Below are 14,780 nucleotides of genomic sequence, written 5' to 3'. Positions count from 1 at the left end.
TCATCAGATTCTTCCAGTGGCTAGCGCATCGCAGCTTATTCTTGTGGACTTAATATGTGCACTTAACACATTGAAAATTGATACCATATTACATCTAGTCAAAGAAGTAGTCAAGAAACCATCACAAATCAAGGGTGAAGAGGTAACCAGGAAGATAATTTTGTTTTCTTAATACATTGGAATAAACCTAGAATAGCATACATTAGATGTTGTTAGAAGGAAAGTTACTTTTTAACTGTGAAATTTGCTTTTGTTCCTCTTATGTTTTCAAGTATGTGGGTTTCTGTAATCAGTGTAAGTAGATTCTTTTTGCTGGAAAAGTATTTTTGCTATAAAATACCTTAAAAAGGTATTTTTGCTAGAAAAGTTGCTGGTAACGAAAAGCTGGAGCGTCCTCTGATATTAGAGATAATGGCTCAGTGACATGTTTCTATTCCTTTACCCTTATCTGAACAGTTAGAAGTACTTTATGCCGACTCTATTTTCCATTTGGCTTTCAAGGAAGACAGTACTGCTGTGATGCATGCCATCATGGGAGCTCATACAGTTCTGAAAAACTGTAGTGGATATCAGAAGTAATGTGACTACTTCTAAACAGGGGTCCTCTATTAGAGCTCAGAATTCCCTTGTAGTGTTGTGTAGATAGTTGTATCGTGGCTGATAACCTGTTGGGAGTACCAGTGGCTTCTTAGAAGGGTTGTTTTCCAGCAGCTTGGGCTTTCTGTTCTTTTGAGAGCAAATAACTGCATTTTTGCTTTTATTTTCCAGAAATCCTCTCTTGTAGATATTCCAATGCTGCAGTTCAGTTATGCTTTCATTCAAAGGTAATTTGGTTATATAAGATAATTTTCTGTTTTACTTGAAGTGCTAGGATAACAGCTAGCATTACTATTTTTGCTTTACTTTGATCTTTGAGTCACGATGTCACAGAACACCTTTGCGCAGGAAATAGTTATTGCCACTTCACTGTTAAGTGATGGATAGACACAGAATAAATGGGCTATGACATTTTGTTCCATTAATCAGTTGATAATGCCAGTCTGAAAGTCTCATTTAATACTACTAGAGCAATATACCTCAGACATCCAATTAGCAAGACACTTTTGTTTGAGTTCTTAGGACCTTTCTCCTTACTTGGTCTGTGTTGCCAGATGAATCAATAGAGAATTTGTACATTTCCTTCCTCTTCAGAAAGGCACAATAAAATTGCTATGGCTGCAGTCTGCGCTGGGCATTTAGCGGATCGTACAGCTGATTGGAAATACTCCTTTAATCAAAACTTTTCCTCCTATACTTGCCTTTTCTTGTATGGATTTATTAGACTGTACAATGTACTGTATGCAATAAGCTATGGAGATAAAGTAAGCTGGCAGGCAGTGGAGTTAGCTAAACTTTATGCTTTTTCTTTACCCTGAAGAACCACCACTTTCACAGTGCTGGCATACTGCACATGCTGCTAGCATCTACTGATGCTAGCACACACATGGCTTGTGGCACCAGAGCCTTACACCATACTGCTGGATCAGTTAGGAATGTGCAGGATTTGAAGGACTGATATTGATGGAAGCTTTTGGGCCACCAAGTTACACATGTATGTTGTTTTCTGCTTTAACTCTTAACTTCTGACTTGGGTGTGTTTGGTGTGCTTTTTTTGGTAGACTGCCTGTCTCAGCCTTGCAGGAGAACTTCCAGTCCTTATTAGGACTTCTGAAGGAGTCTGTGCAGTTGAACTTGGCTCCTCCTGGGCACTTTCTGCTTCTCAGGTACTGCATAAGAGAGAAGAAGGCTTATTGATGTACCAAGTAGACCTATCCAATTGCTAACTCAGATTGAATTGATTTTCCCACAGTACTCTGAATGACTTTGTGACTAGGACACCTACGCTAGAAAACAAAAAAGACCAAAAAGACTTGCAGGTACGGTCTATACGTGTATAGCTTTATCTTCCAGTTCATACATCTGGCACCGTTTACCTAAGTAAAAGTGGAGATGGCCTAATGTGTACTTTGTATCCAAGTTCACCTGTCTTTTTAGAATGTTTGAATGTGCATTCACATGTTATAACTTACACCCCGTAAATATGGGGAGACTGAAATATGGGAGACATGATGCATGGAGTGTCTCTAACAAAATGTTGTCAAAAATGCGTGAAAACACAGTGGCAGCTGTGGACTGTTCAAAGCTGTTTTCCCAGGATGATTATATGATTTTTCTCAGAGTTTAAATCAAAACATAAATCTGCTGGTCATGAGTTCATGTCGTGTGTAAGTATTGAAATCTCGAAACTAAAATTAGTAGCATAATTTATCCTTGCAGCTCATAGCTGGATTTGGCAGTGTAAATGACCACTGGCTCACGTTTCTGTAAAGAAGGGGTGGGGTAGAGCAAAGTTCTCTTCCTCTACCAACTGTGGTTTCACTAGAACAGTTTAAGCACTACCCATGTAGGTGCAGTTTTGGTTTTGAGCCAACCTAACGCTTTTTATGAGGTGAGACAATGTTATGGTCTCAGTGTGCCAACACTTCTTTGACTCTCCACTTCTGCTTCAGAGACTGACCAGCAAAATGGCAGTCGTTATAAAACAGACTGTTTTGCCATCTTATCTTTTAGCCTCTTCACACATGACCTCTGCTTTCATTTGGATACTTGGAATTTGGTTTCCCTAGAGTGACCAGCTTTTCATTTCACTTGGAATAAAATGTGCTAAAATGTGACTATGAATATAGTTTGATGCAATGTCTGTCTTACCCATATCATAAAGAATTAAATATGGACAGATGAATTTCTATAAAATGGAACTCAGCCTCACTTAATGCTCTCTAAATTTGAAAGGAAGAAAAAGGAACTAACAGGTTTCAAAACAAGACAGACATTTGCATACCATTTCTGAGGGGCTGAACAATTCAGATCATGTCTTTGATGGATGACATCTAATGCAGAAAGAGTGTAGGGACTGATGCTGAACAGACACTGTATTAGTGGTAATGACTTGCGTGGAAAATCATTACCAAAACTTCCATGCTAATCTAACTTATTTTTTTTTTCCTGCTTCCCATTTTCATGCCTTGCTTTATTTGAAGTGAGCAGTAGTTTATCTTGAGAGTGCATATTGGTAAATAGATCAGAAAAGTATTTATGTTTCTAAGAGATAAAAGTGCCTACTTTTGATCATCCTCACAAGTTCCATGTAAAAAAGAACTTCACTGGATTGCCCAGCTAACAGAAGGCTTCATCTGATTGTCTGGCTTCATCATATTGTCTGGTTATTTTATAGGAGGTGACCCAAAAAATTTTGGAGGCTGTAGGGACTGTTGCTGGTTCTTCTCTGGAACAGACCAGTTGGCTGAGTCGTAACTTGGAGGTGAAAGCTCAGCCTCAGATTTTACCAGATGAGTTCAACGTTGAAGATATGAATGGTAATGTGATTTTATCTGACTTTCAATTGCTTTCTCTCTTCTGCTTAAGTCAGTAAAGAGTACAATGTGTCAGTGTGTAGTTTGCGTGAGAATGAAGTAATATAGATGAAAAGTGAAAGTAAAAATATTTATTGCCCTCCACTAACAGTGCCAACATAAGTGGGTTTAATAAATACCTACATACTGTATGTAATAGAGAGGAGAACTTACCACAGGTGCATGCAGTACATGGGACAGAACAGCACGAGGCATGAAGGATGTCATTGTGGCAAGACACTCAGGAGCATTTCATTGTAATACAAGCATGCAAGGAACAGTTCTGTTTGGGAAGAAAATTAGCAAACCGCAAAATTTAACCATGTCATGTCTGAAGTCAAAACTAAACAATTGATTTTGCCTCTTGCAGATACTTCAGTGGCACCATCATCAATGGTTTCTGCCTCTGCTCCTTCAATATACAGCGTCCAAGCTCTTTCACTCCTTGCAGAAGTAAGTAGGATCCAGAGTTCCAGTTGCTGTTCTCATCCATGGTTATTTATTGATATTATTGAGCAGAGGAATACATTAGGTTTTTCTGGTAAACTAAATGGGAGCTTAAAAAAAATGAGCTTAAATATTTAATGAGGCATCCCACATGTGCACACATCCTATCTTGAAACATAGCATGTTTTTCACCTTTGTGAGAAACCTACTGTAGGTTTAATGAGACATTATTTTCATTTTTAAGGTTCTTGCTTCTCTTTTGGACATGGTTTACCGGAGTGATGAGAAGGAGAAAGCTGTGCCATTGATTTCCCGTCTACTATATTATGTATTTCCTTATCTACGCAACCACAGGTGACTTCTCTCTCAGCACATCTGGTTTTTATTACGTCTGATTTTGACCACACTGTAGGACTTCTGCTCTTCTTCTCAGGAGTGCTTAATATAGTCAAGGGGAACTGTAAGAGTTGGAGAGCTGAAGTACAAAGTCTCATACAAATAATTTTCTAATTTAGTCACCAGCTGTATGGAACAGGCAAGCATGTTGTCCCCTTCCTGTATCTTCCTGTACCATGATCTTTTGATCTAGAAAATTATCCGTAGTGTCACTAACAAGTGAAGGTTTCACCAAGGAAGGGAAACTTCCTTTATGAGCCATAGTCCTGTAAAACTGTGCTCAGAGACTGCTGTTCTGAATGATACCCCAGAAGAGCTTCTTTCTCTGCTCACTATGGAAGATCTAGGGAATGAGGCATAGTCAGTTTATCATGATGGTGGTGAGGCACTGGCACAGGTTGCCCAGAGAAGCTGTGGATGCCCCATCCCTGCAGGTGCTCAAGGCCAGGCTGGATGGGGCTTTGGGCAACCTGGTGTGGTGGGAGGTGTCCCTGCCTGTGGCAGGGGGGTTGGAACCAGATGGTCTTTGAGGTCCTTTCCAACTCAAACCATTCTGTGGTTCTGCCATTTGAATGATGAGCCATCCTCCACAACAGGGTAATACAAAACTTCCTTTTTGGGAGCGTATCTTGTATATTGAGTAAGTTTACACTCTGCCCAACCAAACTCATGCAGCAATAGCAGACATTGCTGGGTTTTGCATTGAGTTATGTCTCTGTGCTTTTAGAATGATTTTCTTGACCATTCTCTTTGCTGTAATGGACAAACGGAATTCAGGGTAATGCTTGATGACTGTGTTTACATTAGCAATTTTGTTAGAGCAGTAGTTTAGTTTTGAAGTGAATGCTGTGATTTGTCTCCATTTGGAGGGCCTTGACTGCATCCCTTCTCAACTAAAAGTCGTACTCCTGTTAGTTTGAGTGCCACCACTCTAACCTGAAACCTGAGTTTCGCCGTGGTCAGAGCAGCTGCTGTAGCCAAGATTTCCAGGAAGGTCTTTAGTGTATGTGTCCTCTGCAGAATAAAGGTGCCAGAGGACAAGCATCAGTTCATGGAGGGTCCCTTCTCCGTGCTCCTACCAGTTTACACTTGGGCCCATTACACCTTCACTGTTGTGCCTTACTGAGCCTCTTGACCAGTTTGGAAACTTAATTTTGGGGAAGTTTTGAACCACACCTGTAGTGGAGACAGGCAGTGCTGTGATATGTCTAATCCAAAACCGTCTCCCTAGACAAGGAACACTGGAAAAGTGAGGAGCTTCTGTATAAACTGTTTTGATCAACTGATCTCCTACTGCTCTGAGTTATGAGCTAATGCAGACATAGCCTACCTGTTACTGAGATAATCTGGTTAGAAGTTCTGGGGATCCCAGTTAGTTTTCTGAGTACATAAATTTAACTTTTTAAAGATTGATATTTATTATTATTGTTCTGTTCCCCCAGTACCTACAACATTCCTAGTTTTCGTGCTGGTTCTCAGTTGCTTGGTTCATTGAGTGGATATGCCTACACCAAGCGAGCCTGGAAAAAAGAAGTTCTCGAGCTGTATATGGATCCAGCTTTTTTCCAAATGGACACTTCATGCAACCAGTAAGACGTGAGACTGTAGCGCTCCAAGACTCTATTCTATGATTTGCAAAGGAAGGCTTAAAGGGTTACGGGCTAGTATTGAAAATTCTCTTTAGTGCATTCTTACAGAATTGAGTAACGTTAAAAATGGGACTCAACAACTTACTATACTAAATGGATTATAAGCACTTAAAATTTCTTTATTGTGCAGAAGAAAAAATGTGTCTCATTCTGATAACTCCCCTTAGTGATTTGAGAACCACATATAATAGAGCAGAAGGACCTAGAATGTAGTATGTGTTAAAATCCGTAAGATACTCCATTCTGAATACACTTTGGAAACTGTTTCCTGGTATGAAATGTTTGACAAAATGTTTTGAGGTGAATCAACACCAGAGCTTTCTCTGGTTGTCTAATTCCTTCTATATCTTATACAGTTGGAGATCCATTATTGATCATCTTCTAACACACGAGAAAACTATGTTTAAAGACTTGATGAGTAAGTACTAGCTACTTTTGACTTATTTCTACATTAATTTGAAATGTATTTGCTTTTCAGCTATTAGTTGTATTTTTAATAATGTACTGATAAAATGCAGACAGTGCTACAGCTGCATAATTGATTGTTAACAACTTTATTCTCTGCTAAAAACTAAACTGACTAAGTTTGCTAAATTGACTCTGAATTTTGGTAACATTTAAAATATACCATAAGTAGTTTTGTTCAACAAACATTAATATTGAACTCCTACAAGCACATTTGACCATAATTTTAAGTTCTTGAAGTATGACTGTAGCAGTTGTTAGAAAAGCAAGGAGACTTTGGCTAATTTTGCATGCATCTGTGTACTGCATAGTGCTGCAGGAATACAGTGCACCTGTGCAGCAAACCTTTGAGCAACATGCTTTGATCTCTAATTCAGGCTTGAGGACAGTGCAGATTAAGTTCTTGGGGAAGAGGTGACTTAGGACCCCTTGAATTTGCCTGAAGCTTTGAAAGAAGCAACAGCTTTTGTCCCTTTTCAGACCTTTTAAGAGAGTAGTTGAAGGGTTACAATGCAAAACTGTTAATTTTAAATAATATATATTTTTTAACTTACTGTCTCAGTTTCTGCTCAGTACGTCTTGAGAGCACTCCTCTCTGGATTTCAGAGGCTGAAAAGAGAAGGAGATTCATGCATATTAGGACAGACAGGGCCTGAAAATACTGGGTAGCCTCATTTGAGCTGCGGTGTTTTCTTCATGTAATTTTCCCACTAGTGTGAGTGGATCTGGATCAACACCAATATATTATTCCAATCTGTAGACCTAAAGAGAGTTTATATTTTTAAAGTATCTCAGGACACTGAAATTATTTTAATCCCAAATCACAAGAAGTTTTTATATGGTAGATAAGAAGTAATTCTTGTATGTTCTAGATATGCAGAGCAGCGCCTTAAAACTCTACCCAAGTATTGAGCAAAAAGCAATGTTGTTAAAGCGGCAAGCTTTTGCTGTCTTCAGTGGAGAAACTGATCAGTATCATCTCTATCTTCCCTTAATACAAGGTAAAATTTGTGGTCTTTTCATCTGCCTTTTTTATTCAGCTGTAATACATATATAAATTGTGTAAGAAAGGAATGTCATACTTCCATTTTTTATAAAAAGTTCTTAACAAAATTCATAATACGGTGAATCTCTGAATTCTACCAAAAACAGTCTCATTAAGAGAGAGACAGGAATCTGCATACCCAAAGCCTTTGGCCTACAAATATAAATGGAAACAGGATTATTTTGTGGCAGTCTACCAACTTCTCTTGGGTTATTGTTCCCCTCAAATGTCAGTTTTGACATAATTTTGTCCAATATAAAAACCCCCTCTGTTTTCAGACTTCTTCTGAATGACATACTTGTTACTAGAGTGCAAGGGACTGAAACTGAAAGCAAAAATTTTACCTTGTCACCTTCTGTATTTTTGATTTCCTGGAACAATGTGTGTTCAATAAAATAATACTGTTTTTTTCTTCACTTTTTGAATGTTTGTTTCAGAACGACTGTCTGAGAACCTCCGGGTTGGACAGACTTCACTAGTTGCTGCACAGATGTTTCTCTTCTTCAGAGTTCTTTTGTTAAGGATTTCTCCTCAACATCTAACCTCATTGTGGCCAATTATGGTGACTGAATTGGTAAGAAATAAGTAGTAACTTGAAACTAATTTGTCTTTGTTTGCATTTTGTCTTTTTCTTCTTCTCAGATATACCCATTGTTTGAAAAAGGAAATGTTTTCAGAGGTCTACATTAGTTTGATGATTTGGGAAAATAATTAACCTTGTCCTTAGGAAATACATTTTTGACTGATGTTGCTATTTTGCTAATGTAGTGTCTTGCATGACTTAACTCATTTCAAGTCATGAAAGTAAACCAAGAGCCTGCTATTCCTTTTATTACTTACACTACTATGTGAAGCATATCTTTTAATGATTGAGTTGTATGAACATTTTGGCATCCCCATAACTTATTTTTTTTTTTTAAAGATTCAGACATTCCTACAACTGGAAGAAGATTTAACTGAGGAAGATGAACCATCAAAGTAAGAATTACCATTTCCCTGATGAAAGCTTGTGAAACTCGTTAAAGCTGTTAGCAATTGTGCTTGTTCTGTATCTACTTTTTAAAAATTTTTCCTCAGGGATAGGAAAGAGACAGCAGGGTGTTTGTAATTGCAGTTGTGTATTTCTGGCACTAGTGAATCAGTTTAGGATTTTTTTCCAGCAGCTAAAATAGTTCTAGATGCAAAGAATGGTACTTAATAGTTGCATACAAAACTAGAAGAGATGCCAAGTAAGTGTTTTGGATATTTTAACATTTTGACGTTTTTTTCTGAATATTTTAGATACCAGTTCTCTGCTTACAGCCTCTTCTTATATTAATCCCAGTATTAATACAGATAAAAAATAAGGCTTTTGTTGCACATAGGTACACGTGCACATTTGTGTAAATGTAGATGTTTTCCTTTAGCTTAATGAAAAATGTTGGATTTGTGTTTTAATTGTGCATTTCTCAATTGTAACTAACACAGAAGCAACAGCAAAATAAGCAAACATAAAGTCTCAGGTGATGGCAGTGGACCTGACATCCAGCAGAATGAGCTATCCTTGTACTTATCAGCTTGTAAGTTTTTGGACACAGCACTTTCATTTCCACCCGACAGGATGCAGTTGTTTCAAATGTAAGTCTTCTAATTACTTAAGTGGTCTGCAAGTCATGTCTGTTCTTGTCCTTTAAAGTAATTTCAGATATATTTTTTTCTAGAGTTAATTTTTTCATTTGTTCTTTTTACAAGTGCAAACACTGAAGCAAGGATAAAAGTAATTTGGGGTATTTAGGAAAACACTTTGGTCTTGTCAGTGTAAGAGGATTTTGCTTCGTTTGAAGATTCCCTCACACAGAAAAATGTAGAGAAGAGAAAAACAGAGATTGCTCTTTGTTTTCCCTTTGCGTACGCTTGGGATTTTTTTGGAGCTGGTTGCATTTAAGTACTGACATGATAGTAACTTGCCTGTTCATTAAGTTTGGCTCTGGTAATAGCATAACATTATACGTATGACAGCTCATTCTGTGAACAAACCAGTGCTCTGCTAAACTACATGTGATTCAAATGGAATTGTTCTACCTGTTTTCTTACCAATGTATTCCATTTGTTTCAGGTACAAATGGGCATTCGTCCCAGAGGTGGACACACAGTCATCTGATGTGACTTCTCATTTTGTAGAAAATCATCAAGAATGCAGACCACATATAGTAAGAATCATGGATCTGCTAAAGAAGAAATACAGGGTAAAGAAAAAATGCTTTACTTGAGTCCTTTTTTTTTTTCTTTCTTTTGAGGCTGTTAATGTACTTTTCTAAATAAGTGGTAAGCTTATAAGTTAGGCAAGAGGTTTTTAGATATTATAATAATATTCCTGGGGCTTTTAAAAATGTATCTGCTTGCTTTCATAAATAGATCTTGAAGATGTCAGATTTCTTTTGAGTGTGGAGTGGCAATTTTCCTTGTTCCCTTAAATCTGCCCACGGGTTTGAACAATTTGTCTCAGACAGACAGGACTGGTATTTATAAAAACAGCACGCTGTTCTTTGGCAAAAATAAAAATGTTTACCATAATAGCATTTTAAATTACCATTAATGTTTAGGATTAGGATTAATCCTAATCCTAAAATTTAGCATTAGGATTGATACTTACAGAAAAAAGGAAGAGGGGCATCACTTGGTATTTATTAGAGTTAACTCTGTATTCTGCAGCTGTTTGATAGGGGCTTCTAAAGTCTAGTCTAGATTGGCAGTATTCTGAAAATGTAAGACTTCCATTTAAAGGCAGCTCAAACCTGAACGTAAAAATAACTCAGTATACCATCTATACAATTTGTATTGTGATAGAGCTGTAGGCTGTGGATCTCTCAGTATAAAAACAAGCATATAGTACAGGCTTCAAATAAGCCATATTTAGTAGAACATTGTGTCAGTGCAGAAATGTTGGTAAACCTTGGTTTGCATACTTGCAGGAAAAAAACAACACTAATGAGGGAATTTCCAAGAGGCACAAATTTCCTCTTTTGACCTTCCGCACTATATCAAGCATCACCCAGCTTATGCCCTTCTTCAAGACTCTGTGTTGTGCATTTACAACGAATGGAAGTGAATCCCAGCATTCACATACTTCTGCGTCTCTCTCTGTGGACTATGTTGGCAGTAATGGCATAAAGATCTTGCAACAGCTTGAAGAGAGCGTTGAATGTGACTTCGTTGAAAACATGGAAAGTTAAGCTGCATGTCAGACACTTCGCTCGTGGTGGATAAATAGCAAAAAAGCAAAAACAAATTGCAATTCTTCTTTTCACCAGTTTTGAAACTACATTTGGGATTTCTTCCTGCTTTTCTACAGTGTACTTCTTTCCAGTTGGTGTTAAAAAGCGGGATTCTTCAGTTTCTGGGGAGGTGGGAAGGAGGAAGTGCAGTGTAGTGGTAATTTACCATAGTTACTGTTTTCTTTTCCTTGTTTTCAATGTGAAGGATTAAAAAGATTGTAAATAATGGAAGAATATTTTTGAGTTGGTGAAGGTAGCAACTGTACCATTTATCCAGCAACTTCTCAAGTAAGTATGTTAAACTACTTTTGGAACTGTGTTCTGAAAGTAAATTTGAGAAAAAACTAATATTGCATGTCAGCATACAATCAGTTTGCAGAAGAGCCATTTCATGATGTTAAAGCCCCCTTCTATTACGCGTTTCTTTAACTTGTCCTAACGCTTACCAACTTCTAAACGAATAATTTAAATTTGAAGCAGGTGTATTTTATAAGCCTTTGCATTGTGCAAGTAACTGCAAGCTTACCATGTTTGTAATTTCAGCTTTGTATTATAATAGCATTCTTCAGGATTAGTGATTCCTAAATAAAAAGCAAACACATGCATAAAAGGCAAACCTATGCAGTAACATTTTATAATTTGCACTACTTTGAGGGCTTTTGATTTTTATTTGTTTATTAAGACTATTCTAATTCAGTTTTTAAGTGAAAGAACTTTTGTTCTTTCAGCGTCTAAGATCACCTTGCGACTTGTGAAATGCAGTTAAATGAAGATAATCCTGTAAAAAATATAAATTGCTGTAGACTGACAGCCTAATTAAAGTGAAAAGAAAAATCATTTTTTAAAGGACACTTTTTATACAAACGGGTGTATTTGGCTGTTCCTAGGTGTTAACGGAGGTAGGGAGGTCATTCTCAGTGCCATGACTACAGTATTGTTCCCTTTGCAGCTTCTTTTGGTGCTGCACTGCTTCCATCATCAAGGATGTGGAAGAGGGTGATTAATTCTGTCACCAAACAGTGAGAAGGTGAACTCCACTGAATTTTCATATTTAGTGGCTTTTCTGACTGAATTTGCAATGCTGATTTGTCTAAGAGGGAAGTTTGTCATAGTTTTTGTGGTGAAAAGCTTTGTCTGCTCTTTTATTTAAACACCTTTGTTTCTAGAGAAATGGGTTTGTTAGATATGCCTGCAGACTGGTATGTGCTTCTTGTTTTATTTGGAACAACTGAGGTAAATGTACTTGGTGTTGGACTTCATCATTATTGTTTTATTTTTTTTATTATTAAAAAAAAAAAAAAAGGGACATGCCAAATGAATGTGTTAATGTCACTGGGTCATGAGGTCAGGGATTTTTGCAAAACTCACACAAGAAAGATGGAATGTTGTTCTGCAGTGTTTTTTACCTACAGATGTATGAGTCCATCTTTGGATTATAAACTAAAACTATGAAATGCTGAACGTGCTTTACTGTGATAATACTGTAATGCTGTATGAAGGTAACATTGTAACAGGCTTATGCTAAACTTAGTTTCTGTGAATTTTTACAGTAAGGAAAGTAATGGATGAGTGTAATATTGTGTAGTCAGTAGACTAGGAATGTGAATTACTTGTTTTCATGTAATTTGTTAACAATCTAATGCTGTTGGAATAAGCACAAGTGCAAAAAATTGTTTTTAAGTATCACTTGAAAGTTGGAGCAGATATTTTTTAAATTTTGTTCATTACTTTCATAAATATAGTGATTTTTTTTAAAAAGAATATTGCTGATACTCAGGATGACTTGGTAGTTTTACTTTCATCTTTCTGTTGGTTGCATTCCATACTTAGGGAGTTCTTTTAAAATTCTGATGATCTGCTGCCAAATCTGCTGTTAAAAATCTAAGACAACTTTTTGCCGCTGAACCTTTTGCTTTGTGTTCTCCTGTAAGCTATAAACCTGTGTCTTCACTTAGTTTCCTCGCTAACTAAAGGTGGTGAAGCAGTAACTTGGAGGGTTTTGTCATCTTTCCCTTTGAAAGGGAATGTCCCATTCTGGCTGCCTGTACTTGGGACGTGCAGGGGATCAAACATCAGTTACTCCTCTGCCCTGCCGCCCAGGCTGTGGTGGTGAGCATTAAAACTAGAATCTGTGACCTAGGAGTGTAGAACTCCCTGACTTCTAAGATGATGTTACCTTCTACAAAAATACCACCTGCTTCTTCTCTCTTGCCTTCTGTGCGTATTTTTGCCTTTGTTCTGTGGTTCTGGAGATCGCTGCTTTAAATGGCCTCAGATATTTGGCTTGCAGAAGCATTTCACTGAAGCAGAATCTAATTCATCAGAGGAAAAAGAATTTTAAAACTTACTAAATAAGCTGATCTTGTGTGTGGGCAAGGAGGAAAGGGCTCTAACTAAAACAGTCCTACTTGGGTGGCAGAAGCTTGCAGTTCAAGTTATCTCTAACAGTGTAACTTTATTCCTCTTCTACATGGGGCTGTCTGTAGCCGTTTTAATTTTAATACTACGTCTGTTAAATCCACAGCAAGGAGGAGGTTGTATTACTCTAAAACTGGTACCACCACCACAGCTGTCTGAGTTGACCATGGATACATCTGAAAAACTTTAGCCTCAAACTCAGTACCAGGAGTTGGAGAGGAAATGCCTCTTCTGTGTTGTGTAGTTTTTGCTTGTTTTCAGAATAACTAAGCTTAGCTTTCCCTCTTGGATACTTCAGCTTTGGGTTAGCATAGCAGCAGTGCATGATACATAGAGGGGAAAAGTATTTAAATATTCACAAGAGTTTCCTTTTCCTGAAGGGAAGAAAAATACAGTTGGTGCAGCCAAGATAACTGCCAAAGAATAGCAGACCTTTAAATACAGAGCATTGAATAATGGTTAAGTGTGTTCAATACTACATTTGAATGTAATTCTTCTAATAATATTAAATGTTATTTTGAAATACCTCTTCAAATGCAGTCCTCATTTTAAGACTACCTTTACTGCTCACAGACCATCTTTATTTTTTTTCTGACTCTGTAAAAGCTCTCGAATTCGCTCTCAGTGCGTGTTGGCTTAGTCTGGATCCCTACAGCTGTGTCTCTGGGCTGGCCCATGCACATCCCCTCAGGGAAGGACTGTACCACCACCTCCTGAGTCTTCTCATCACAAGCCCCTCTGATGTCCCCATCATTCACATTCCTGAACTTTCCACCCTGGGATCCCAGTCCTGTGCTGCTGGGACAAGTTTCCAGGATTTCTGCACCTTGAAGAAGCAAGTGGAGCTAGCAGATGAAGGAAGTTGCTGCTGCAGAATCAGAGGATTGCTGACCAAGCGGCTGACAGGCACTGACTGCCTGTTCGGAGGAAGTGCCTCTCCCCAGGGAGTCAGGGGCTGCTGCTGCAGAGTGCATTTGTTCTCTGTGCACCATGGATTTCAGAGTTTCAGGCTCTGTGTGTTCGTATGTCCAGGTTAAATGCCCTGAAGGTACTGTCTCTTCATTTGAAAGGAAGAGAACTCTTCTGTACAAATGAGCTTGAGAAGGTCTAAGGCTAGAGAAGTATGGTTTCAAGGACTTTGATGTATAAGCTGCTTTTCAGATTTCACTTTCTCCTGAGTCTTTGCATACCTTTCATAAGGTAGAGCAATGTATCTTGCACCTGAAAAGCTACTAATGTTCAGTTACTGCAATGATTTTCTAAATACCCAGTGTATGTTGCATGTTTGCTGAGGAAGGCTGTAGTGTAGACTGATTTAGTAATACTGAGGCACTGAATGCCTCCTAAGTACCTGCTTAATCAAATAAAAATCAGCAGGGCTGGTCATTTAGGTTTGGCACACCTCCATCTTTTGCAATTACTATCCCAGGGCAGCTTACCCACTTATTAAACGATAGCTGTCTCCCAATGCTTGGTTTCCAAAAATTCAGCAGGAGCTAATGGCAGCCATGACTGCCCAGCAGACCAGGTCTCTTGGTTCTGCTCCTGCAAACAAGGCAGGAGCAGGCTGATGGCAAAAAATGGTTGTTCAAAACTGACGGCACTTCCAGGTAGAGGAGCCTGAGGTATGTTTTCCACGATAACTCCCAGAGCA

General features: G+C 38.1%; 1 protein-coding gene across 4 annotated transcripts in view; it reads left to right on the top strand.

Moving 5' to 3' along the window:
* Nucleotides 1–13,651, top strand: part of DOP1B (DOP1 leucine zipper like protein B) — a 49,430-nt gene extending 35,779 nt beyond the window's left edge. For all 4 annotated transcript variants that reach the window (XM_082762502.1, XM_082762504.1, XM_082762503.1 and 1 more), the window contains exons 23-37: nucleotides 8–142; nucleotides 769–824; nucleotides 1,659–1,763; nucleotides 1,850–1,916; nucleotides 3,275–3,416; nucleotides 3,823–3,905; nucleotides 4,144–4,253; nucleotides 5,738–5,884; nucleotides 6,301–6,362; nucleotides 7,282–7,410; nucleotides 7,892–8,028; nucleotides 8,377–8,432; nucleotides 8,922–9,071; nucleotides 9,550–9,679; nucleotides 10,406–13,651. In XM_082762502.1, the coding sequence (XP_082618628.1) occupies nucleotides 8–142; nucleotides 769–824; nucleotides 1,659–1,763; nucleotides 1,850–1,916; nucleotides 3,275–3,416; nucleotides 3,823–3,905; nucleotides 4,144–4,253; nucleotides 5,738–5,884; nucleotides 6,301–6,362; nucleotides 7,282–7,410; nucleotides 7,892–8,028; nucleotides 8,377–8,432; nucleotides 8,922–9,071; nucleotides 9,550–9,679; nucleotides 10,406–10,666 (1,770 nt within the window). In that variant the 3' untranslated portion in view covers nucleotides 10,667–13,651. The remainder of the gene's footprint in view (nucleotides 1–7; nucleotides 143–768; nucleotides 825–1,658; nucleotides 1,764–1,849; nucleotides 1,917–3,274; nucleotides 3,417–3,822; nucleotides 3,906–4,143; nucleotides 4,254–5,737; nucleotides 5,885–6,300; nucleotides 6,363–7,281; nucleotides 7,411–7,891; nucleotides 8,029–8,376; nucleotides 8,433–8,921; nucleotides 9,072–9,549; nucleotides 9,680–10,405) is intronic.
* Nucleotides 13,652–14,780: the final 1,129 nt, after the last annotated feature.

Source organism: Aythya marila (genome assembly GCF_965140915.1).
Source record: "Aythya marila genome assembly, chromosome: 1".
NCBI lineage: Eukaryota > Metazoa > Chordata > Aves > Anseriformes > Anatidae > Aythya > Aythya marila.
This window is presented reverse-complemented; position numbering and strand designations above follow the sequence as displayed.